Raw genomic sequence first — 26,446 nt, forward strand, 5'->3', positions numbered from 1 at the left:
TATGTCGATCGGGTCATGTTGAAGCTCACACTATCCTATTATCGACTCGATAGAATTTTAATCATTTTAAATTCTAGTTATGTGGTATGTACATAGGTGTTAATACAAGTGTTAAATTTGGATTGATAGTTTGGCTTGAATTTTAATTAAGGCTTGAATTAAAGAGAGCTATTCATGTATGTATATATGTGTGTGTGAAAATGTGATAAGCTTTAAATGTGGCACTTGAATGCCAAAAATTTTCTTGATGAATGGTACGGTAATTGATGACGTTGAGTAGTTTAAAGGTATGGTTCTTTAGGTAGGATTTTGTAGCACCCCTACCCGACCCGTTCGCCAGATCTGAGTACGAGTGTCACCAGTGAACTGGGTTAATACACATACTTAGAATACATTATTTAAAATCAAACTATTTTAACTATCTCCTAAATAAACTGAAAAAAAAAAAAGATTACCTAAAAGGTTATCGAGTACTGGCTCATTTTCGTCCCCTTTGGGATTGCTTAAAAGATTTCCCGCCAGTCTAGCTAATTAAGACCAACTTGCGACAAATAATGGTTAGATTACTTCTTTGTAATCCACTTTTTCCAAAATACCATGTTAATAATTGCGATATACCCGTCTGCTATGGATCGCTTTAACCTTTAAAATCAGTCAACTGCTACTAAAGGCTCTCTGAGTTCATATTTTCTTTCTCATCCGGCACCCCCACCTAATTAGCCATTTGACTAATACTTCTTAAATGGCTTCCCTTTAACGAGGAATAGTCCTGACAGACAATTCTTTCATCCCACGTATCATTATTTGTCACTCGGTTCTAACCACCTCTCCCTTCCTAAGGGATTAACCGGTGTACATATGATATGCCACTAGTTTATAGGGTTTCACAGAGCACCCTCAAGATTTTATTATGGTAGATCCTTATCTATAATCATTGAATAACAATTTTTTTTCACTTGTACATTAGTCAACTTCCATGACTATATCTTGATGGATTAACATCCTTATGCCTTGCAGGTTACATGACTACCATTCCCGCAATCTCTTCTTATTTCCATTACGTTCCCATTCTTTGGTCATTCCCATTCAATAGTGGATTCCTTCGACCCACTCCTCGACTGTTGAGAGTTCATACTTTCATTTACCTTCCAACCCCCTTTTTGTTGTTTGTGTGTTGTCCTACGATTCTTTTTCTGATTTTCCAACTGTGTTTATTGTCCGGACGGGCTATCTATGCTGTCATGGTTAACATATGGTCTTACTCCCATAATATTTGTGTTTAATGTCCCGATGGACTACCCCCTGTTTAACATCCCGTTGGACTATCCTATGTTTAACGTCTTGCTAGACTATCCCGTGTTTAATGTCCCATCAGACTATTCATAATGGTGTAACATCTCTGAACTAAGGACATACACAATATAACCCAGTGTTTACCATCCTAGTGGACTACTGGGATGCCATAATGTCTTTCATGGATCTCATACATTTTCTTAGATAAAATATCATGGATTATTCCTATTAAACTAAAAAGGTAGATACTCATAGACTCATGCAGACTTCCAGTAGAGTTAGCATTTTAGGGTTTGTCATGTCCTAAAAATTGGGTTAGTAAAATCGAGTTTGTGAACCGAGAGTGGTCACACCTCGATTTTTAAGGTTATCTGTGTGCATTTGTTATAAAATGTGTTAGTGAAATTGTTCTTAAAACCCAAGTTTGAATCCCTTCCTTCGTATCAGTTTTTTTTGTGCAATTTTGTTTCAAACCCTAGTAAATGTCACGCCTTATTTTAAAAATAAATCTTGTAAGAGTTTGAACAAGAATGACTTATGGCTTAGTGGTTAAGAAGTAGTGTAGTTTTCCTAGAGAACTGAGTTTGATTCTCCTCTCCTATATAATTTTTATTCACAGTATATAACATAATTTTTTGTTGTTCTTTCAACCTCTTTTGAACATTTTTTTCTCCCCTATTGCTGCCTCTCTCATCTTCCTTTTCTCTTCCTCAACATTTTCTCTCTTCTCTTCATCATTATGTCACACCCTTTGATCTCCCAATTTCTCTATTATTGTCGCCCCATTTTTTTTTCATTCTTCTTGCATATCCACCCCCTCTAAAGCCCTCACCTTCTCATTTCCTTTTTTTCTTTTGACACGGATTTAAATCTGGTGGAGTGTAAGTTGCAGTTTTAAGTCAAATATGATTTTGCTTTTCCTTTTCTATTTCTTCTCTAATGGTCGAATCTACCATTCATATTTGGTCAATTATCACATGTTTTATTTCGTGTTTAAATTGAGGAAGGTCCAAATTTGAAAGCCTCAGGTCAGCAGTAACACCGAAAGTTGTTCGCAATTTCATTTTAAGCCGAAATAGTGTAAGTAGTGATCCCGAAAACTTGATCTAAAAATCTGATCTCTTTTTTCTATGGCCGAACCCTATGGGGTGTTTAATGGTCATTCTTGATGTGCAACTTCTTTTTGTTAAGTATATATTTGAACTAGTTTAGCCAGATCTGAAGTGTAGAAGTTACAGATTTACGGTAGTGCTTCAGATTTGTGTAAATTAAGTGTGGGTAATAACTTTTTGTGTTTATGGTCGTTAAAAACTTGTGTATGAGTTAATTTGGTATTTGATCGAATGAAATAAGTGTCAAAATAGTATTGGCCAAATGTTCTAGGGCTTGTAACGTGATTAATTGATTGTGTAAGTGCTTTAATGGACCAGCCTGATTTTGGGTCCAGTCGGAACAGTGGTTTCAGGACCATAAATCTAACATATAAAAATGTGTCTTTATTATATTTTTATGGTCTAAATTTTTATGGAATTATTTTTTAAAAATTTCGTTCGAAAATTTTGACGCTTGGGCACTCAATTTAGTCAAAATGACTAAATTGTAAAAAATACAAAAGTTGAGTTCTACATGCTAAAGGTGTCCAATTGTTATGAAATTTTAAATTGGAGGTCCTTATATGGTAATTAAACCATCGGTTAAGTTGGTGAACAAAAATGGATATGGTTAGGCATGTTTTCAAAGTTTTTCATTAAGGGCATTTTGGTCATTTAGTTATTAAAATGAATTAAAAACAAAATTAAAAGCCAATTTTTGTCCATCCTCAACCCTTAGGCCAAATTTCACATGAGGAAGACATAGCTAGGGTTTTTCAAACTTCCAAGCTCGATTGTAAGTCCATTTTAGCCCCGTTTTTAATGTTATTTACACTTTTGAGATCCTCGTAGCTCGATTTACCTATTTCTACCAATATTTTGAGCTAGGGTTTATATTTAAAAATTTACCCATGAATGAAATGCATGTATTTTGATGTTTTATGGAAGAATATGAATGTTTAGAGTGATAAACAACTTTTACTAAGTTATTTTTGATGAAATTGCATAAAATGACTAGTTTGAAAAATGTTGTAAAATGTGTGTAAGTGTGTGATTTAGTGCAAATTGTGGACTGCTATAGTTATGAAAATGGTTCAGCTAGGCCTAAAATGCAAGGAAATTGATTAAAAATTATTTTTCGAGCCTAGTGGCAAAATCATAATTTTGTGAAACTTTAGGGGCAAAATTGTAATTTTTGCCATGAGATGTTTTTGGGCTGATCTGAATAATGTGAGAATTGAATAAGTCAAATATGTTATTATAGATCAAGGAAGACGTGGAATTGACTTTGATCGGGGAAAGGAAAAGATTGTGGACTAAATTACAAAACTACTATATTTTTTGCACCGAGGTAAGTTTGTATGTAAATAGTATATCGTTTTTATTTATGTTATAATATTTTGTCATTATATGAGATGTGGTTCAATATTGAATGATCACTTGATGTAAATTATGAATTGAAATTGATTATGAATGAATTGGCAAAAGGTTGAAAAGTGAGGAATTTCTCGGTTTGACCTTCAGAATAGAAAAGATACGAATAATCTATTGTGAGAACACGTGTAGTATTATGTGCAGGCTACTATGTGTTTAAAATGGTTTTAGGTCACGTATGTAGTACTAAGTGCAAGCTACTACGTGTACTAGATGGTTAGGTTGCATGTGTAATACTAAGTGCAGGCTACTATGCGTACCGATAGCTTCAATCACATGTGTGGTACCAAGTGTAAGCCACTATGTGTAAGATATGTATGGTACTATGTGAAGGCCACTTTGTGAAGAAGGTAGCTTTGACTACAAGGGTGGTACTATGTGCAGGCCACTGGGTATCCGTTATTATTCCAATGTGTTCAACAGGAAATGACTAAGTGTAATTGAATTTGACTATGTGATGAATAAATGTAGGTACGTATGTGTAAACTTATGAGCAATGTGCTCTATATGTGATCGAACTTTGGTAAGATTGATATGGAGTAAGTGTTACAATAAAAGCTACTACAAAGAAAACATGAAAGAGTGAAATTTAGTAATAAAATAGTTTTGGACAGCAATAGTTGCGTGACTTTGAAAAATCACCAAAAATGGTGGAAATTGAATTAAGGTTGAATAAGATATGAAATTAAATCTTATTGAGTCTATCTTTCATATAAAGGAAACAGAGTAAGCAAAAGAATTTCATATTATGAGATATTTGAATTTTTGTGAGACAAAGTCAGAATGATTTTGGAATCCCCTATTCTGATTTTGGAAAATCATTAAAAATTTTACAAAAATAATTATGGGTTTCAAAAGAAACAAACAAAAACATCATCCAAATCCCGTATGAGGAGATAATTAATTTTTAGTAAAGGGGGGCTTGAACTATTAGACAGCAAAACAGGGGTGATTTTAAAGAATAGACTGTACTTATTGGCTAAACAAAAAATTCTGAAAATTTTATGGTAAGAATATATGGGAGTCTAGTTTTTGGAAAAATTAGAAGATCTTAATTTGGAGTTCCATAGCTCCAAATATAAATAATTTAGTGACTATAACTCGAACAGACAACTTGTTTTGAACTTGAGTAAATAGTGGATCTATGTGTAGTTATGATTGTATTATTTTGAAAACATATTTTAAGGATTTATAAAAGCATGTTAATATATTTTTTTTATTTACATACCTACTTACTAAGCTATATGCTTACTCCCCTCTTTTTTCCCTTGTTTTATAGTGTCACTAAGCTAGCTCGGGGTACGGAGATCGTCGGAGATCCATCCACATTATCATCATTCTTTTGATATTTTGAAATTCATATTTTGAATTATGGAATGTATAGAGTACTTGGTTATTTTTTTATATGTCATAATTGATTTGGCCTAAAATGTTGGCCTTTAATATTTGATAACTGATTTTGTATAAGGCCATCGATGTTGGCTAATATTAGTTAAGTTAAATGTTATGATAATGCATTTTGTGAGAGGCATGAGTTGGTTGAATGAGTGTGTAATGACTAAGTATGGAAAATGTGGCATGTGAATGGCTGTGTGAAGGACACGGCCTTAGACACGGGCGTATGCCCCTATTTTCAAGAAATTTTCCAATGTTCTCCAAAGTTCTCGGTTTAGTCCCAGACCGCTTCCATAGTATGTTTTGGGCCTCGTAGATCCATATCAGGGACTTAGTGATGAAATTTGAATAGTTTAATTTGGATGAAAAAAATATGTCTCGGTTTTGTACGATTGCATGTGTATGTTTCGGTAATGCCCCATACCCTGTTTCGGAGTCGAACACGGGTAAGGGATGTTACATTTAAGGGTAAGTCGATTGAATGATTTTTTTTGAAATTGATTGATTGATATTATTTATTTTTTGCATGTAAAAGAATGCCACTATTTTATTGTATATATTGATAGCATGTTTTGCATGCCATGTAACACCCCTCACTCGTATCCAACTCTGGGACAGGGTTCGAGGAGTTACCAGACTTAAACATTCACAAACATAAAAAATCGGGTCACCAAATTTTGCCCAAAATTTAAAACTTTTCAAATACATGCACATCGTCCCTTATACAAGCCTTCGAAGCCTATAACATACATCGGGGTGGTTCGGGACTAGACCAAGAACTTTGAAAATCTTTGGGCAACTTAACCAATTTTTATGTTTTAGAGAGTCACACGCTCGTGTGGGTTGGGCCGTGTGGTCGTACACATCCGTGTGGCTTGGAACACTCCCGTGTCCTTAGCCCGTGTAACTCTCTATTTGTGACGTCAGCAACCATTTAAGGGCACACGCCCAAGGCACACGCCCAAGGCCCGAGGCCGTGTCTTCTACACGACTGAGACACACGACCATGTCTCTACTCGTGTGGTCAAGACTTAAGCTAATTTTCAAGCCTTTTTTCATCTTTACATGCACACACATACATGATTTCAATGGCATTCATCATTAGTTCGTTATTATGCATTAGTTCCACCTACTCATGATAAACTAGTCTAGCCACATCACAAGATATTAACACATATCATGGATAAATAGGCTGACAAGTCAAAATCATTATTAGCCATATCTCATTACTATAATCAACAAATCAATATAAGCCAATACATTTGGCTAATCACAACAACATCCATCATAGGAAAACTAAGTCCCTATACATGCCACTCACATGAAAACATTTAACATACACATGCCAATACTCCAAGGATAATGGCTCGATAGTGTGATGCTGCCTCCGACGATCTCCAACCCTGAGTTGACCTGACAAAACTAAATGAAATGGAAAGGATGGAGTAAGCTTTACACTTAGTAAGCTCGCATGAAAATAATAAGCAATGCGATAACATGCTATTTTCATATTCTTTTTATTTATTCAAGTTCTAGCTAAGCTATTTTCCCAAGTCACAGTCATTAAATTATTTATATCTAGATCTATGGAACTCCAAATTAAGACCCGTTAATTTTCCCTGAAACTATACTTATATATCTTCTTACCATAAAATTTCTAGAATTTTTGGTCTATTCAATAAGTACATTTTATTCTTTAAATTCTCCCCAGTTTCACTGCCTAGTAGCTTCGACCTCTATCTACTAAAAATCAAATATCTCAAAGTACGAGACTCGGATAATATTCTCGTCTATTTATACTGAAATTAGACTCGTTAAAGATTTTATTCATATGATTCCTAACTCATAGTTATTTTTGTATAATTTCTAGTGATTTTCCAAATTTAAGACAAGGGAGTCTGGAATCACTCTGACTCTGTCTCACAAGAATTCAAATATCTCATAATACAATTTTTTTTTTCTTACACCATTTCTTTTATGTGAAACTAGACTCATTAAGCTTTAATTTCATATTCTATGCAGTCTTTAACTCAATTTCCACTATTTTTGGTAGATTTTCAAATTAGGACTAATGCTGCTGTCCAAATCAGTTTTGGTACAATATAATGATCACTATCATAAGATCATTTCCAACTAATTATGAACTTACCATTTCATGGATCCCTTACTCATTTTTCACAATAGAGCTCAATATAAAAGTCATTATTTCTCATGGGCATACTTAGTCATGCATTCCAAGTATAGGATAATTCCCTATCATATACACTCAATCGATAAGTTAGTTCCATAACAATGCACCATGTAAATTTGTCTTAGATGAGCTCATCATTCAACATTTTCATTTTTATATCTCCTGTTAATCCCGTTGAGTCTCTCGGAAAATCTCGATGGATTATCCATTTACTGTCAAATCATAAGAGCGATCATCTCATGTATGCACTCCCGCGAACCTTACATCTTACGGTGGGATTACCAGTCCAGGCTAAATCCTCCGTATCGTAAACACATAAGGTGAAGTTGGGATTATCAGTCCAGGCTAAATCCCTTATAGTGACAAACACCTTCAATGAGCTCAGATCTGCATTACCAGTCCAGGCTAAATTTAGACCCAAATCGGATTACCCGTTAGGGCTAAATCCACAATGCACACGTTTTCTTCGGGAGGCTCAATCACTCAAGGAACACCCGTCCGGGTTAAATCCTTTTTATATTTGAGATCAACGGATTACCCGCCCAGGCTAAATTCTTTTTGCAACACATGCAGGATCTCAAGTCATATAAGCTATGATTTATCCATTAGATTTCCTTTTCAACCTCAACCGGGACATTTATCAACATGTCATTATTAAGGATATATTTCATAGAATTTCATGCCATCATCAAATGCAATTACCATACATTCATAAATTATGCAATTAAGCATACTATGAGTTTACTTTAAGTTATTTGAACTTACTTGTCGAAACCTCGTCAGGTACAACCATGTAGCAACTCATACAACCCATGTAATATTAATTTAACATTCAATTCATGTAACAATAATTTGCCATTCAATTTCACATAACACAACAAACATCACATTTTCCATATCATACACACCATCTATCAACTTCTCCTAAACATATTAAATCATACAATTTATGCCATATCAATAGAGAATTACAATTCAAGCATTGTATTGCATTATTATTAACACACGAACTTACCTCAGATCTAGAAACGATAATTTACCATTTTAATCCATAACCTTGTATTTTTACAAAAATCACATGGTCCAAAAATCATATTTTTACAAATTTTCATTTTGACCCCTAAACTTTCACATATTTGCACTTTTGCCCCAATGCTCACAAGATGATTTTTATTCAATTTCCTTGCATTTCAAGCCTAGCCGAATCATTTTCATAACTATGGTAGCCCCTAATTTCCACTAAATCACCCTTTTATGACCAATTTTACAATTTTACCAAACGGTCCTTTCGGATGTTTTCATCGAAAACCGCTTAGTAAAAGTTGTTTATTTAACACCCAAAACTCATTTTCTTGCATTAGACATCAAAATACAAGCATGTCACTCATGGGTAAATTTTGAAACATAAACCCTAGCTCAAAATAATGGTAGAAATGAGTAGATCAAGTTATCAGGATTTAAAAAATGTAAAGAACTTTAAAAACGGGGCTCGGGATCACTAACAAATGAGCTTGGAAGCTTGGCCAAACCCTAACCATGGCTGCTCTTGGTAAATTCAGCTGAAGCAAGAAGAAAGGGACACATTTGGGTTTTAAAATTTGTCTTTTAATTCATTTTACCCCTAAATGACCAAAATGCCCTTTTTACTATTCTTTCAAATTTTACCCATCCAAGGCCATTTTTGTCCAAAAAGTTATACAATGGTCTAATTACAATTTAAGGACCTCTCATTTAAAATTTCATAACAATTAGACACCTCTAACACTTAGAACTCAACTTTTGCACTTTTATAATTTAGTCCTTTTGACCAAATTGAGTGCCCAAACGTCGAAATTTTTGAATGAAATTTTCATGAAATCATTTCGTGAAATCATAGACCATAAAAAATAATAAAAATGAAATTTTTCTCATCGAATTTGTGGTCCCAAAACCACTGTTCCGACTAGGCCCAAAATCGGGATGTTACATGCCACCGTACTAAATTATTACTGATTAAGCATGATATGCTTCACTACTTCATGTCATTATGTATTGCATGGGTTTCCAGATTTGATGGGTGACAGAAGAGTTCTGCGGAGTATTGGCAGTTTATCTACAAGTTATTGATTAACTGTATATCTGCGCCCTGAAGTATTGTTGGAGTACCAACGACTTATCACAATTTACTGAAAGTTATCTACAATTTATCAACAGCTTGACTGCAATTCACTAGCAGCTCATCTGCAATTTTACTGTCAGTTTTACTGTGTCAATTTTGTGCTTAGTCGAAACAGTGGTTTTGAGACCACAAATCTAAAGTTAGAAAAATTATTATATTAATTATTTTGGGGTTATATCATGATTATAAGGGTGTATGAAAATTTTGGTGAAGTAATTTTAGCGTTTGAGGGCTTAATTTCAAAAAAGGACTAAATCGCATAAAGTGCAAAAGTCTGATTTTAATAGCTAAAGGTGAAAAAAGCTAGAGAACCTAAATTGGGGGTCTTTAAAAGACATTTATACCCTAAGATAGTGCATGGCCGGCCATAGGAGACAATTTGGTCAAAAAGTCCAAGTTTGGTGGGTTTGGTGGCTAATTTGACTAAAACAGAAATAAAATAAGAAAAAGATGATATCACATTCTCATCTTCTTCACTACCACCGATTTTTTAGCCATTTTTAAGGGTTTTGAGCTTCAAAAATTTCAGCAACTTGTTCCTCTTGCAAGTAAGTGATTTACATACTTTTTGTTGATTTACATTTTTGGACCCCTTACAAAATGGTTACGAGATTAGGGTTTTTCCATGAAAGCATATGTGTAGTTTTCTAAAATTTTATGGAAGAATATGAGTATTAGACATGTAATAAACAACTTTTGTGAAGGGATTTCTCATGAAAACCCTAATAGGAACTATTTTGCATAAGTTGAAAATTTGATGATAAATGTGAGATAGTGGAAATTTTGGATTTGCTATAAGAGAAAAAGGGTTCGGCTAGGCTTTTGATATGATGAAAGTCGATAAAAATCAATTTTCGAACCTAGGGTAAAATGGTTATTTTGTAAAAGTCTAGGGACAAAATGGTCATTTGGCCCAAGTATAGATTATTGAGTCCCTAGATCGATAAAGTGATTGAATTTATGAATTTTTGTTATTATAGATCAAGAAATTCAAACTCCAAACTTAGACCGGGGAAAGGCCAAGCAAATTGATTAGACCGACTAGACACCATATTTTGTAACCGAGGTAAGTTGTATGCAAATTATACAACTACATTGTCCTTATATGCGATAAGTTAATTTAGCATGAATTACTTGATTGAGGAAATGAGAAGGCATGATGCTAATTAAGGTAGTAGAATTCCCGTTTGAACCATGGGAAATAAAATCGGATATTCATGCCATGATGTATAGACTATTATGAGCTAGTGTAAGACATGTCTAGGACATGCATCAGCCACATTAAGAGAGCTAGTGTAAGACCATGTTCGGGACATGGCATCGGCATTGAGACGAGAGCTATTGTAAGACATTTTTGAGACATGCATAAGCTACGAGTAAAGCTAGTGTAAGACCATGTATGGGACATGGCATCGGCATCCTACCCCATAGTGAGGCTCATTGAATATTCGGTAGTGTTTCAAATGGTTCAATGGTGAGAGTTATGGTTTAAAATCAAGAGAAAAGTATAATTGTGTTGTGAGTGATACAGGTACCTATTCAGTCTGTGTGAGATGTGAGTTCAATATATATTATATGATGAATATTGGTTTGTGATGAGTAAGTTGTGTTTATGCCTATTTATATCAAGAGCTTGTTGATGAATGGTATAGTTGTTGCTATGTGTTTGCATACTTCTTACTAAGCTTTAATCTTACTCCCTCTCTTCTCCATTTTCTTATAGTGTCGCCTAAATAGTTCGAGGATCAACAGACGTTGGAGGCTACAACCACACTATCACACTATCATTCGAAGCACTTGGTATAGTTAGATTTCTTGTTTTCTTGTATGGCATGTATAGGGCTAGAATTTAATGTTTTGTGTCATTAAGAAATAGCTGAATGTGTTGGCTTGGAACAAATATATTTATTTTGTATAAGTCCATGGATAATGGTCAATTCTCATTTTGATATTTATATAGAAGATATTATTTTCATGGATGAGTAAAACGCACAAATAAAATGTTGTCCATCGTGGTTAGTTTGGTTGTGTGATGTGCCCTTGTTTTGGTATGGATTGATTTTATGCAGGTTATGTATGCAAGGGTGGCAAAGAGGCTTGGTAAATATCCTCTTTTTGTCCACATGGGTAGGCACACGGGCGTGTGTCTATGCCGTGTGTGACACACGGTCCGCCACATGGGCTTGTGACAAGGCCGTGTGCCCCCTGCACGTAAAATTTGCAAGTCAATATGCATGGTAGTAAATGCATGGGCAAAGACACGGTCGTGTGTCTCATCGGTGTGTAAAGCATGGCCTAGCACACAGGCGTGTGTCTTGGCTGTGTGACCCTTAAGAATTGCTGACGTCAGAAACAGAATGTTCAGGTTTTTGCACCAAGCTAGGACACGGGCGTGTCGTGGCCGTGTGAAGAACACAAGCCAGGGACACAGGAGTGTGCTAGGCCGTGTGAAAACCCCTATAGGTGTGAATTTAGAATTAATTCCACAGGGGTAGAGGGCACGGGTGTGTCCATGTATTGCTAAGGCCGTGTGAGTCACACAGCCCAATGCAAGACCAAGTCGAATTGGTCACACGGGCGTGTTGCCCCTCCCACACGAGCGTGTGCTCATGTGGCTAGTAATATTTTTCAAGGTTCATGGTAAGACCCAAATCATTCCCGAATAGTTTTTAATGAATGTTTAAAGCCTACTAGGCCTTTATTATGGAGTTTTTGATTTAGAGTGGAAAAGTTTTAAGTTTAACTAAATTTTGATGACTAAGAAATGTGTGAATGTATTTGATCGATTTCGGCAACACCTCGTATTCTATCCCGGCATAGGGTATGAGTGTGGGGTGTTACATACTACATATTGTTACTGGTGGTTTAACCAAATCGAGCTTTGGCTCTTACTGTTTTGGTGTTCGGATGACTAGTTCTGGGGAACTTCTGGTGTGTAGATGATGGATAGGTAGGTCCTTTGCACTGTTTTACATTCGATCATACACATTCATATAAACTGTTTATTAAACTGTCATGATCTATTATGGACATTGATATTGATGGCTATGTGCCCTATTGCAATTGTCTGAAATGTATGTAATACTACTGTTTGTTCTGTTAAGGCTAACACTAAGCTTTTAAAGCTCATCCCATTGTTTAATCCTTACAAGTAATCCTTGAGCCTAAGATTAGAAATGCCATATGAAGTACTCAACTCAAACATCTAATTTTTTCTAAACAAAGTACTTTCATCTTAAATATATTTTTTGTTTGGGGCTGTAATATGTTAATTTTGAACTGTGGCGTGGGTTTACTTTTTATTGGGATTTTTCATGCATGGATTTCGTTATAAAATGAAAAACTCTAATAATCGGCTCAATATGCCATAAAACATGTTATTTCGCACAAAAATTAAAGGCATCACTTTCTCCGCTGCCTAATGATGAAAAAGGAGTTTTAAAAAAAAAGCAAATTGAAAAAATCAATTAAGTTTTTTTATCATACGACACAACGTATAATATATTGGACTCTAAATTTAATCGGCTTAATAATCAAACATTTATGACAACTATCCTAAGTTTTTTTAAATCAATCAAATTCACACATAAGAAACTAAACGATTTTACTAGGCCATTTCGATGGCCAATGTAGCCTTTCGAATTCGACCATAATGTCTAGGTCGGGTTTGGGAGTTATAAGGTTGAAGTTGAGAAACTTACTTGATGCTTCCTTGCCTCATCAACTTATCTTTTCCTAGCGCCAAAGCTTCAATTCTCCTAAAAACTAAGCATGAAAACCAAAATAATGGGTTAAACTTGGCATGTTTAACTCAAATCTCAGTTTTCTAGAAACATGCAAAACCGTTAATATAGCTTGTAAAAGCCATTAACTTTAGTTCCTAAATTATACGTTACTGAAGGATTCCTAACCTTACCAGTTTACTAGATTCTCTATTTTCCCAACCTAAACCTCACGATAATCAATCCATGCATAGCTTTCTTTAATCATTTTTTCCTCAAATTGACCAATGGAGAAGAAGAAGAATGAAATAGATTGGAGAAGAAGTCTCCCTTGGGAAGTCACTCTCCAGCTATATATAACCCTTCCTGCATGGCCTTCAATCGTGTAAAATCCATATGTTTTTAATCATTTTGTCCCCCACTAAGGGACCAGCTGGTTCTAATCCAACCAAACCATGATTAGATTTTAACCTTGTACAATTTCAATTACTATCTTTTCCTGATTTTTCAGTAGAAACTGTCAGCTTACGGACTCTTCCAATTTAACCCCTAAAGGAATTCGGGTGTGACAACTCTTCCACCCAAAAAAATTTCATCCTCGAAATTTCCTTTTTCACTCAATAGCCAAGGTGGACTTAAAGATACCCTTATTTATTCTTGCCCCTAGAGGGTGGGTTTGGTGTACTTAGTCGCCTTTCCTCCTTACTAGAACCTTCATCTTAATTCTCCTTTTGTTCACTCTCACTACTTTTTCCCCACCTATTCTTTTAATTCCACCAACACTTAACGATTTATAGATATCAGCTCTTTAGTGTGTATTTGACCACTATGAATTTAGACATACTATAGTTCGCATTTTTTCTTCCTCCTTCGTTTAGTGATTTATTCAAAGTGAACATCGCATGACCATCATCTTCTTACTTCTAATTATGGCGGATAATCTCGAGATTGCTAAGGTTGTTTATACACTAACCCTACCCATATAATGGGTCAATTCTTTTTCTAACACAAGACAGCTAAGTTCACCTATGAAACATCTTTATTCCTATCTTGGCGAAGCACCAGAGTTACTACCTTGAATCCTGAGTTCTACTCCATCAATAATAATGGTTTATTAGCCCTATTCGACAACACTTGTCACTGAACGAATGTATGGATAGTTCTATTTTCACAAGAGTCACACCATAATGGGTAACAGTTGGTAGATATTCTTGTTTTGTGAATCTTAAAGATTTCTTCCTACTCCCAATGTCACAGGTGGCTTCCTTACATTAATATATTTGAACGATTATTTCGCATGCATTTAATTTGTTTCCACGCTTTCCTTTGGTTATAAATAAACTGAAACATGAAGGGAGAATCTCCCAACTCCTCGATCTTTCTATTTGGTCATTTTACCTAATATTTCTCACCTCTCTTTTCACTACTTTCTTTCTCTTATTTATGTATGTCCATGGGGTGTAGTTCCCCGATTGCTTTCGTTGCTCAAATCTATAAAATAAATCATTTATTCATTACCTTCTTTACCTGTCCAATAGCTAAATCCTTCATTGATGGCTCAAGCTTGACAACAAATCTTGATTTATGGGATCACATCCATCAATTATAATATGATAGATTACCTAAGATTCCAAGAAAATCGTTTTCCCTCTATTACTTTTGATTTCTGAATGAATCAAGGAAAAGGTCGACTAGGCGAAACTAATAATACCCCCTCTTCCTTTGGAGGGTACGATTTATCGTGGGGGAATACATTCCTCATTCATTTCCAGTCAGTCTAGAATATGACGAGGATTTGCCTCAAGTACAGAGGGAGTCTGTTTCCTCAACCTCCCCATTCCTCTCCAGGACACCACTCATTGTGACTCCTTCTATAACAACATCGAGAGACCTCATTAGCATTACTTACCTCTCCGTCTCTTTTTCTGGCAGAGATTTAACTCTTTGCCTTAACAACCTTATTGACTTCTTTCCACTATCGATGAGGTAGAAAAATAAATCCTTTTAAGTATTTCAAGGTAGAAAGGAAGTTAGGCAGGTTGAATCTAAGAGGTTCACCTATCCTGGAGGAAAATATCGTGTTCAGCTTTTTAAATTCCTAGCAGTCCATCTGCCAATGTAAGGTGACTGCCTCCGGACGTACTAATGTCCAGAGTGTGAATATTGCAATAAAAGATATAGATATGAGGCAATATCTACAAGTATACAGGTCCAGTTGTAATATAGTTACAATGGAGTAGGTGAGTACTCTAAGGATCGTACCCAAGAGAGGCTAATACTAGATCAATTTTAACCTAAACACTAAAACATCTAATTAGTACTCTAAATCAGTTATAGTACAAAAACATAAATAAAAGGGATTTTTAAGATCTTTATAATAGTAAAATAATAATAAATAAATAAATAACAAGAGATTGAAAAGTATAATTAATTAAATTTGATTGTAGGTGATTAGCTCACTTCGGTAATCCTCATCAACTATCACTTCGGGCTCATTATTAATCAACTAGTCGCTATCCCAGCAGGATCTTTTGATCTTCTACTAAAATAACGAGTTGACAAGGACTACTTATCTTTTGACCTCACAGTCCAGACTGGCTTGGGGTGAAGGTGTTCATGGGTAGGCCTTACTAATTTTGGGTTAATTCCCACCTTGATGACTTTTTAGGGTTGTCAAGCCTAGGGTTTAGGTTCTTCCTTTCCCAAACAGCTGATCTATTGAGTAACCTTATAAAATAGTTAATAAATCATACATCCACTCACTAATCCTCCATAGAAGGATTAATTACCCATGGTTTTCATAAACAATATAGAATCGATATAAAGAGTAAACATGATAAAGTTTCAGAAAAAGCCTGATTTGTATTAAGAATTAAAGTGAATCCACAATGTTTGATTGTCACTACAAATCAAATTTTTCGAGATAAAATAAAGAACAAATTGAAAGTAAATCTAAAACCTAAGAAAAGAGAAAAACTATACTGAAATTAAAAGAAAAAATTCTAAGGTAAGTGATTGGTGTCCATAACATGTGACAAGTGGGCATATTTATAGATTTTAGGTGGTCGTAATCCTTAACCCTAGATTAACTAACATTCTTGAGCTTTAAGTTTGATTGTGTAGACCAAAAAGCCCCTTGGCTTGTATTAATTCCCATCTAGAGTTGATGTTATGACACATCAGAACCTGTGTCGCAACATAGAAGTCAATATACACTTCTTGGGATATCTTTAAAGGTATGTCACCACATCCTTAAGTTGTGTCGCGACACTGAAAGCAACATCAAAATTTCTCCATTTTGCTCCTTATGTTGTGAGATAATGACTAGTATCAATTTAGCACTCCTTCTAACGGTCTCTTACACACTTACAAAGTTCATTAGCTCACCCTTAGGACTCATCTGACCCCTAAGGTCAATAAAAGACTCAATTTGCACATTTTATTAATTTTATGTAAACTCAATAAAACATAATTAAAACTAATGATAATGCTTGTTTTCAAGCACCTCAAGTGTGATAATTAGTTTAATCTGCTACACTAAATTATGGCAGATGAAACTCTCCCCCACTTAAGTCATTGCTTGTCCTCAAGCAACACACAAAAAAAAAATAGAAAAGATGACTCTTGAGCAAATATGATACAAGTACTGAATTTGGAGCACATGGCCAGGCATTTCATATTTACATATAATTTTGACATGATGAATAATTGATTTACCACTTTTGACCTCAAACATCTAAGTTCAGTGCATTGCACAATATACAAGCAATAAGCTGAAAGCGATTTACCACTACCCTTGATATAATTTGTAAAAAACTAAACATAAACTGATTGGTCGAAAATGTGTCAAACATGTCAAGTTCACAATTTTTGGGATAAGAACAATATCAGTATGATTAATCTCAGATAAAAAGGTACCTCAATTAAGGACATTAAGACAAAAAGAACCCACATTCTGCCCTATTAAATATTTTTAGTAAAACAAAGCAGACAAACCATCTAGTTCCAATGCTTTTGTTTGACCCATATCATTTAGTGCAACTAGAATCTTCTCCCTTTCATATTTCGCTATAAGAACTCAATTCTAATCCTTTGATATACACCAATTCACCCCCTCCAAAATGTGATCCATATCACCTGAACCTTATGAACAGAATAGATTAGAAAATTTATTATTTTCAATCACACCTATTTCCATTCTATCCTTTGTAATCCTCAATCTTCCCTTAAAAGCCTTTCTATTTTATTTTTCTGTCGCCTCTGAGATGTAAACCGATGAAAGAATGTCATTGTAATAGGTCATTTTTCAATGGTCTCGGAAATAGTGATTTCGGTATCACAATTCTAAAAAGTGAGTTCATATATATTAGTAATTAATATTTAAGAGTTAAGTATAGTATTATGGTAAATTTTGATTGGATAGATTTTATTAGTTGGTTAGTTAGTCAAGGTACAAGTGGTGTGTATCGAAAGTCAGTGGTTTTAGAAAATGAGGTATTGAGATCTCGTTTTCATAAATCGAGCTCAAAATAATAATATTTATGGAGTTTTTGTATAAATGGATTGAAGTTTGATCTAGAAATTTCAGTGATTTGATAGTTAATTAATGAAAAAGGACTAAATCATAAAAGTGATAAAATTTCTATTGCTATAAATTTTTAATTAACCAAAGGATCAATTGAGCAATTGAACCTTCTTATGTATGTCAAACTGCGGTGGAATCCAATTGCTATCCACTAACTTTGTAAATTGAATTTAATATTAGTTAAACATGTTTAATTAAATAAACTATGATTAATTAAATTTTTTAATTAAAGATATATATTAAATTAAAGAAGAGAACAATCATTCTTTCCTTCTTTTACTTATCTTCTTTACTAAGCAAAAGAAAAAAATGGGTCTTGAAGCATTTGGGCCCTCAATTTAGTAAGATTTTAAGTTTGTTTCTTGTCATTTTTATGTTTTTAATATCATTGCAATTAGGTCCAGCTAATTCGTATCTCCATTTTCAAAATTGTTAAAGATTTCTAAAGTTACCATTGATATTAATTGAATTTTTTGAATGTTTATGGTAGGTTTTGAAGCTTAAAAATGAAATAGGATTAAATTGTTCAGTAAATTTTGTTAATTTAAGTTTAGGGACAAAATTTTGAATATCTTGAAATTGGTATGAGTTTTTTTAAAATTGTAGTAATAGGAGGTTTTATATCGACATAGTTGAAGTGGATTTAAAAATTGGAGTTCAAATTAGGAAGATATGATAAGTTCGATTTTAGGGACTAAATTGAATAAAATGAAAAAGTTTGAGGGCATTCAAATAACAAAATTAAACTAATATATATGTATAATAGGATGATATAAGATATTTGGAATTGATAAACTAAATTGAATAATTGAATAGATCAGAAATTGGACCAAATTGAAGATAATCGGGGAAATGGCAAAATTTGTCGTTTAGTCTTTAGAGAGATGTTGGTTTGTTGTTTTGACTATGTAAATTCACATAGTACAATTGAATTTAAATTTTTTTATATTTAATTTGTGTATTTGTATTTGTTTGATAATAGTTTGAATTGTGCACAATTTAGTACAATGGGTGAGTTATGAACTAAAACATAAAAAAATTATAATCTGATGGTTAAAACTTAAAATGATGAATTGATGTCTGAAATGAAATAGAATTGATAATTGCGTATAATTGATTGAATTGTGTTTATATGAATTTAATCGATTGTTTATGGTTATGATTAAATTGATTTGATTTGAGATTATTGTATATTGAGGTAAATGCACAATTGGTTTTGTATTAAGAAGAATTATGTTAGAATATTGATAGGTATTGGTAAATTACTATTGAACATATATAATGGAATTGATAAATTGGCTTATAATGGAAATTGAAAATGGTTACCTTATTAACTGTTCGAGTAGAGTTGGATAAAGTTGGCATGCCATAGTATAGGAAGAGTTCTGGGTTACTTCGACTACGAGTCGGGGAGGCATTGGGTGCCAAATTACTTCGGTTATACCGATAAGACACTGGGTGTCAAACTTATTAATGAGTGTTGGGCGCAAACTATTTACTTCAAAATTTTCCGATGGGGCATTGGTTGTCAAACTAGAGTGTTGGTTGGATTCGTGTACCCACTCAAGTCCGAGTCGAGTTAATAGGGGTAATAAATGGTAAAAGCGGGATAAGTATAATTGAAATCATGATGATAGAGTCCTTAAAATCATGAAATTGAAAATCTAAAATGAAAAGTGTTATTTGATAATTGAGATTGCAAATAGATAAGAAATGAGAAGTAATGTTATATTTGATTTGTGAGATGTAAACTGGATTGAAAATTGTGATATGGTAATACAAAGTTGATTAATGGTATATATGAACATCGATAGTATTGAACACTCATATGTATCGTATATACAAGCAGGAGGCCAAAATAGAAATGTGACAAATTTATGAATTTGATGCAGAATTTGAACAATAAAAATGGAATAATGAATGTCATTATATTTTGAAATTGGATGTATTGTTGACAACAAAATGAAATGATACCATATAGTCTTTAGATTGATTAACTAAAGCTTGTATACATTGATATATGTGTACCATTGAGACTTTAAGTTGTAATTGTGAATTGGAATGTTGTGAATGTTATTGAGTTTTTTATTTCCATGCCATTGATATTAAAGTTATTTGAAATGCTAAATGTTCAGATTATTACATGAATTGGTTATGGGATTAACTCACCTTGTTGATATATGATTGTCGAATTTAGACAAAATTGTCAAGTTTAATAACTTGTTGTATAAATTCATAAAATGAGGTTAGTTGTTGTTTTAATAACTGTAAACTTACTAAGAATTTGTAATGTTTACTCCCTTTTTTTCCCTTTTTTTTCCTATAGCCAACTTGAGGAATGTGTCAAGCAGATCGTCGAGAAGCTTACACTATCCCGGTATTGATTTTGTAGTCTTTTTATTGTTTAAAAACTCAATTTTGTGACATGTATATAGGTGATTAATTTTTGGTCAATCTTGAAAGCTAGTACTTCGGTTACTGATTATGCGCTTATCCTTGAATCATGGTAGATTATGAATTGGTAATGCTTGATGAATGGTTGATTATTAGATATATGATATAAGATTAGTTGTTGGCTTGAAATGTATATAATCAACATTGATAATTGTATGACACGTCTTATGTTTGTTTAAAAGGTAAGGTTTGGTATGTTTATCATGGCAAAAATGTACCATTTCATTTTGAGATACAATGTTTGAATGAATCATTGGAAAGAATTATGTTGGTATTATAATTGTTGAATGTTTTGATAATGATTTATGATCTGTTTGTGATGGTGTCAAAATGGCATATTGGTTAGGCACTTTAGGTTGTTTTGTATAATGATTTGGATTGAATTCTTGAATGTTTAGCAATATTTTATGTACATAATCATGTGCTTAGTAATGCTTAAGGGTTGGATTGTATAAGTTTCAAAAGTTTGGATTGTATAAGTTTCAAAAGTGATCATTTTTTATGTCACACGATTGGTTGACATGGTCGTGTGTAACTGGTAATTTAGATGTAGGATTATTGACACAGCCTTAGGTTGCCGCACAGTTGTGTAACCCCTGTTTTACATTTTTACCTTACTTTTATGTCAAGTTTCAAATTAGTCCATGCTTAATTCTGAATTATTTTTAGAGCTTTCTTAAGCTCGATTAATACTCGAATCTAACTATATATCATAATACTTTATTGTTTATGATCTGGATGGTTATTTGAAGGATTTGTTTAAGATGTAATTAAACTGAAATTTTAAAAATTGTTTCAAATTAGTCCTAGTTGAATTTCTAAATGATACTGAAGCATACATAAGCCTATATATGATCTGAAAATGACATATTTGTTAATTATAAATTGAATTGACTATTATTGGATTGTTTTTGTTTAATTTGAGTAATAATTATGCATTTATGAAGTATTCTATGTTTAATTAATGTGAATTGAATGTGTTCTATTTCAGTTATGACTATAGCATTCCATAACTCGGGTTTGATGATTGGACCGGGTTATGGGTGCTACATTCATGTTTTGACCACGCTGTTTTAACCAATTCGCCCTTTCCCTTTGTTCCCAATAAATCTCCTCCTTATTGATTTCCAAGTTATGTTTTAGCATCCAAAAATTCCAAAAGGTTTTCCTCCTCCTTATCTCCCAAATTTAGATACACAACTCATCTCCTAAGCGTTCTTATACTCCCTTTCTTCCTTTCCCTCAACCCATCCGCCTATCTCTATATTCCAAAACACAATTCGACTAACCAATCAAGAATAGTACCCTCACTATTTAACCAAAGCCTACGAATTTTACATTCACATGTCTCTTACAAAGTCCACCATGATTCAAGTAGAAATATGTAGCGATGCCCCCACCTATCCATTCGATCTGTGTCTATAAGCAAAGGAAAATGGTCCAAAAATAAATTTGATAAATGGTGCAAATCAAATTTCGAAAAATTCGTCAACCAAGCCGAATTGGCAAGCCCCCTATCTAACCTTTCTCTGATATTGTTTTCTACAAAATTACCCCTCTACCACGTAAACCATGGACTTCCATACCCGACATCTTCTAGCTGATAATCTAATAAAGTATCCCAAAACTCCCTCATGCATATTTCATCCCAAGGCAATCCTTTTTTTTCTCAAAAGAGTACATTATCTCATTAAAATCCCACAGACCATCCATGGTAAATTTTGGTATTATCCTAACCCTTTTAGCATGTCCCAAGCCTCTGTTCGAAACCTCGCCTCAAGAGAGCCATAAAAGCTTGTCATCCTCCACTTTCCACTATCACTTTCATCCTAAACCTCAACTTCAATACATTACCTCAAGAAACTCTTTAAACTAACTGACACTTCCATTTTCCACACCAGACTAAGGCACCCTTTATCCCTTCAGCTAGTACATCAATACCAAAGTGAAAACCACACTTCCTACGAACTTTTTCCATCTAGTGGGAATCCAATTAGTTTCCATGATGAAGACTATATGGGGATAGTACAATTTTAGTTTGTTTCAAAACCTTCTAACAGCTCGTGGACTCCCCAATCCACAGACATTCCAACTTATAAGCTTCATTATTGCTAGTTGACCTAAACCTTGTCGACCGTCTATAATCCTATGGATAAGCCATATTCTGCTCATCAATTACATTAGTTGCATCCATAAACTTAGAAACATTGGAGGTGATTATAGATGTTCTCAGCCTCTTTTACTATCTAGGCCTTCCATTATGTCGTCCTCAAGATCTTGTACCATCATATCCTAACCCGATTCAATTGAAGTTCCTGTCTGATCCTTTAATTCCATTGGAAAATTTCGTTCCAAGTTTATCCCCAATATTGGGTTAATCGGTCTCCTAATTTCTGATAAGATCTTACCTCTTAATGTTCGCTCACCCGATCTCATCCCCCACACGCCTCTCGAAATCTCTGTACCATCATCTTCCCACAGCCAAACACTAGTCATGGTGCTAAATTTCCTAGTCGGCGCCCTCAATGAAATATCCTATCCTACCTCCTCTTTCTTGAAATCCCTGCTCAACCAATCTGGATAGAAATTGTCTCTATGGCTAAGATGTCCACAAATGAAGCAAAATAACATGAGTTTTTCGTACTGAAATCTCACATTGATAAAACTAGATAGCAAGATTTGAATTTTCTTTCTATGTTTCAATAAAAGTCGCTCTTCAATCCTTTAATTCGTAAGCACTATTTAAAACTCAAAGAGATCTACTTTGAATCATACACCTCAAATATCCCTATAAAATTACCAAACTGTTTTGCCACCGTTTCGAAAAAAATCCTAGAGGGAGATCATGAATTTGGACCCAAAACCAATAAAAGATCAATGGTATTTACATTGGATCTTCATTATTTTCAAGCCGATGAAATACCAACAAATGATTATTAAACGTCCATGGTGTACCCTTTACCACCCTATTAATGTCCACCCTATTGTAAAACCTAAACAAATACCTCTTTTCGCCCAGATCCAAGATCTATACACCACCCAGGGGTGCCAAAGATTAGCCATGGTGTTTTACATTGCTAGAAAATGGACCACACTAGTCATTAGGAAACACTCCGCTAAATATAAATCAAACAATTTTGGTTGCATCTCGAATCCATTGTGAAATTGCCAAGCCTCCTCCTCTCCTTCGTTAATACTAAGCCCTGCCAAATCCTTCTCCACTGGAACCAAAAAACCTTAAATCTCCCCACCGATCAACTCTACTTAGCACGCCAATAAAGAAACCCAAAAGCAAACATGATAGAAGAATCATAATCAAATTCAAAGACCAGAATCATGCCACATAAAGGACAAATGAAAACGTGCCATTTCAGCAGACTTTGTAAATTTAAGGCTAAATATATTGGTTTATGACATTTTATAAGATTATATTTTTTTAAAAAAATTAAGAGAAGAAGCTAGAAAAGGTAAAAAATCCTTTGACAGATAGTAGATTTTCAAATATACTTTATAATGTTGTTAATAAATTTAAATCAATAAAATCATTAGCCTTCTATCTTTAAAATGGCGATTTAAATTTTTTAAAAATTACATGGAATGACTAAAGAAGATATCAATATATCATTGAGCATTAATTATGTGAACAAGTAAGAATAAAATTTTCAAGTTTGAACTTAACATCAATAATTAGAGCTACTATTAATTGGACATTTTAATGATAATATAAAAATAGAAGGATGGAATCAAATCACGAATTTCAGAATAAGACTAAAATCAAGATTAGACCTCATAATTTTCTATATTTTTTTAGTCACGTGTTGGGTCTTCTCCTTCGGTCCTCCTCGACGACTCCGTCAAGTCATACACGCAAAAACACAACCATCCTATATCTTTTGTAATAAATTAATTATTCTTTTTTCATTAAAAAAATTAAATCCAAATCTCTTCTCGAATCAGAAACCGACACGGTTCAATAAATAGCAATATCGTTGAATTAGATGGGTAAATGAGTCATTTAGCTTGCTGCCGAAATAACCTCGCCCACAATTAGTAGCAACAAAAATTTCACAATAAGATCAAAATGATTAAAATAAAAATATCTTTTTGGCCAACAAATGATTAAAATAATTTATGGGGTTCTCAATTTTGCTTTTTTTTCCATGCCTTTGAGAAAATTGTCTTCTTGCTGACAGTAATTGTTATGAGCATTGCACAACTCTCTCTATTTTCCCAAAATCTGTCTACTTCCATAAAGATTTTCGCTTTCAAAAATGAAGGTGTGGATTGCTGTGTTGATTGTATCATGGGCTTATTGGATATCCATAGTTGAACCATCGTGTTGCATTGCTGTAACAGAAAATGAGCACAAGCTCAAGATTTACACAGTGAGATTCACCACTGAAAGAGCCACCAGGAACTCTTATCTGATGTTTATGAAGGATCTGTACAATGCATTGACAGAGCGTGCAGATAGAAGCGGAGACATACCGATATTGCCTCCCCGATCTGCACAGCCTACTGATCCTCGGCAATATGTTCTGGTAGAGCTCTCAAATGGTTACCAAACTGTCACATTAGCCTTGAATGTCAGTAATGTGTATATCTTGGGTTATCATGCAAGTGCGGGCTCCTATTTCTTTAGCGATGTCCCAAACGATGTACGTAATGCTTTGTTCCCAGGCAGTAGTGGCCTACCCTTTACAGGCAGATATGGGGCACTTGAGGGTGCTGCGGGAGTAGGTGACGGAAGGGAAATCCCTCTGGGAATGAATGAACTACGCCAACATATTGATAACCTGAATTGCATCAACCCTAATAATAACCGTGCCCCTATCGCAAGAGCCCTCGTAGTTTGCATCCAGATGGTTTCCGAAGCTGCGCGAATGAGAAACATCCAGCAACAAATACTTGCAGTTGCAGAGCCTCACGCGGATGGCACTTATGGAACGTTTAATCCAGATGGCTTAATGACGGAGTACGAAACCAGCTGGGAGGACATTTCCTCCGCCATTCAATCTGCAACAGATGGAATCTTCGCAAGCGCAGTTCGTTTAGTATATGATGCTCAAGAATTGGTTTTAAGCACCCTGAGGCAAGTTATTTTCATCATTGCATTAATGCCAATGGAATGTAACCCAAGACCTAATTTGCAGTTTTTGCGTATGTCAACCTCAACTTCTTCTTTGAGATCCAGTGGCTTGGTAGATAACAGTGACACTTGTGAAAAAGTGTTAGCACCAACCTCACATATTACTGGACAAAATGGTTTCTGCGTTGATGTATACGAGGGGATCTACCACGATGGAAACAAAGTAATCTTATGGGAATGTGGACAGAACCAAGCCAATCAATTGTGGACATTGACATCAAATGATAACACAATTCGATCTGGCGGAAAATGCTTAACCACTTATGGATACAGCTCCCAAAATTATGTGATGATCTATGATTGCGACACGGCTGTTCCTGATGCCACCAAATGGGAAATCGCAGTGATGGAACAATAAGAAATCCCAGATCTGGGCTAGTTTGACGGGTAGTAGAGATAGCTCAGGTATGATTAATTTGGTTGTGGATCATAAGTTTGACGCTTCTAGGCAAACTTTCTATGCCAGCAACAATACAAAGCCAGCAGTGACCACCATTGTCGGTTACAAAGGCATGTGCTTGCTAGCAAGTGGAAGTCGGGTGTGGCTGGAAGACTGCGTGAGCAACGATGCTAAACAACAATGGGCGATATATCCAGATGGGACCATCAGGCCCCAAAAGAATAGAAACGGGTGCCTCAAGTATGCAAACGATTATAGTGGGTTGGTCAACGTGGCTACGTGTGATGGATTTGTTGAGGAACGATGGGTATTTCGAAATGATGGAACCATTTTGCATAAGATGACTGAGATGGTAATGGATGTGCATGATCCTACTGCAACCCTTCTTGAGGTCTCGGTCAATCATTATAGCAATCAACAATTTAGCCAGATTTGGTTTCAGGTGCAACCATGAAAACAAAAAAAAAGCATATGCTGGTGTCTTTCCATGTATTGAATGAATAAATGCTGGGATGATCATGTACCCAACACCATTTGCTAATAGACACTTTTTATCTTCTTCAATAACTAGTCT

The 26,446-nt window shown here is 34.5% G+C and overlaps 2 protein-coding genes across 2 annotated transcripts in view; both read left to right on the forward strand.

The window, feature by feature from the left end:
- Positions 1-25,830, forward strand: part of LOC107894520 (abrin-a) — a 44,019-nt gene extending 18,189 nt beyond the window's left edge. Inside the window, exon 3 of the mRNA XM_016819784.1 lies at positions 24,601-25,830. Within this exon, the coding sequence (XP_016675273.1) occupies positions 24,601-25,830 (1,230 nt within the window). The remainder of the gene's footprint in view (positions 1-24,600) is intronic.
- Positions 25,831-25,879: 49 nt separating this feature from the next.
- Positions 25,880-26,326, forward strand: LOC107894521 (agglutinin-like). Its single transcript, XM_016819785.1, has one exon. The coding sequence runs from the start codon at positions 25,880-25,882 to the stop codon at positions 26,324-26,326; it is 447 nt and encodes a 148-aa protein (XP_016675274.1).
- Positions 26,327-26,446: the final 120 nt, after the last annotated feature.

Source organism: Gossypium hirsutum, chromosome A13 (assembly GCF_007990345.1).
Source record: "Gossypium hirsutum isolate 1008001.06 chromosome A13, Gossypium_hirsutum_v2.1, whole genome shotgun sequence".
In the NCBI taxonomy this organism is placed as follows: domain Eukaryota; kingdom Viridiplantae; phylum Streptophyta; class Magnoliopsida; order Malvales; family Malvaceae; genus Gossypium; species Gossypium hirsutum.

Excerpts from the sequence above, each read along its gene's own strand:
- LOC107894521 (XM_016819785.1), top strand. The coding sequence starts at position 25,880 with ATGATTAATTTGGTTGTGGATCATAAGTTTGACGCTTCTAGGCAAACT.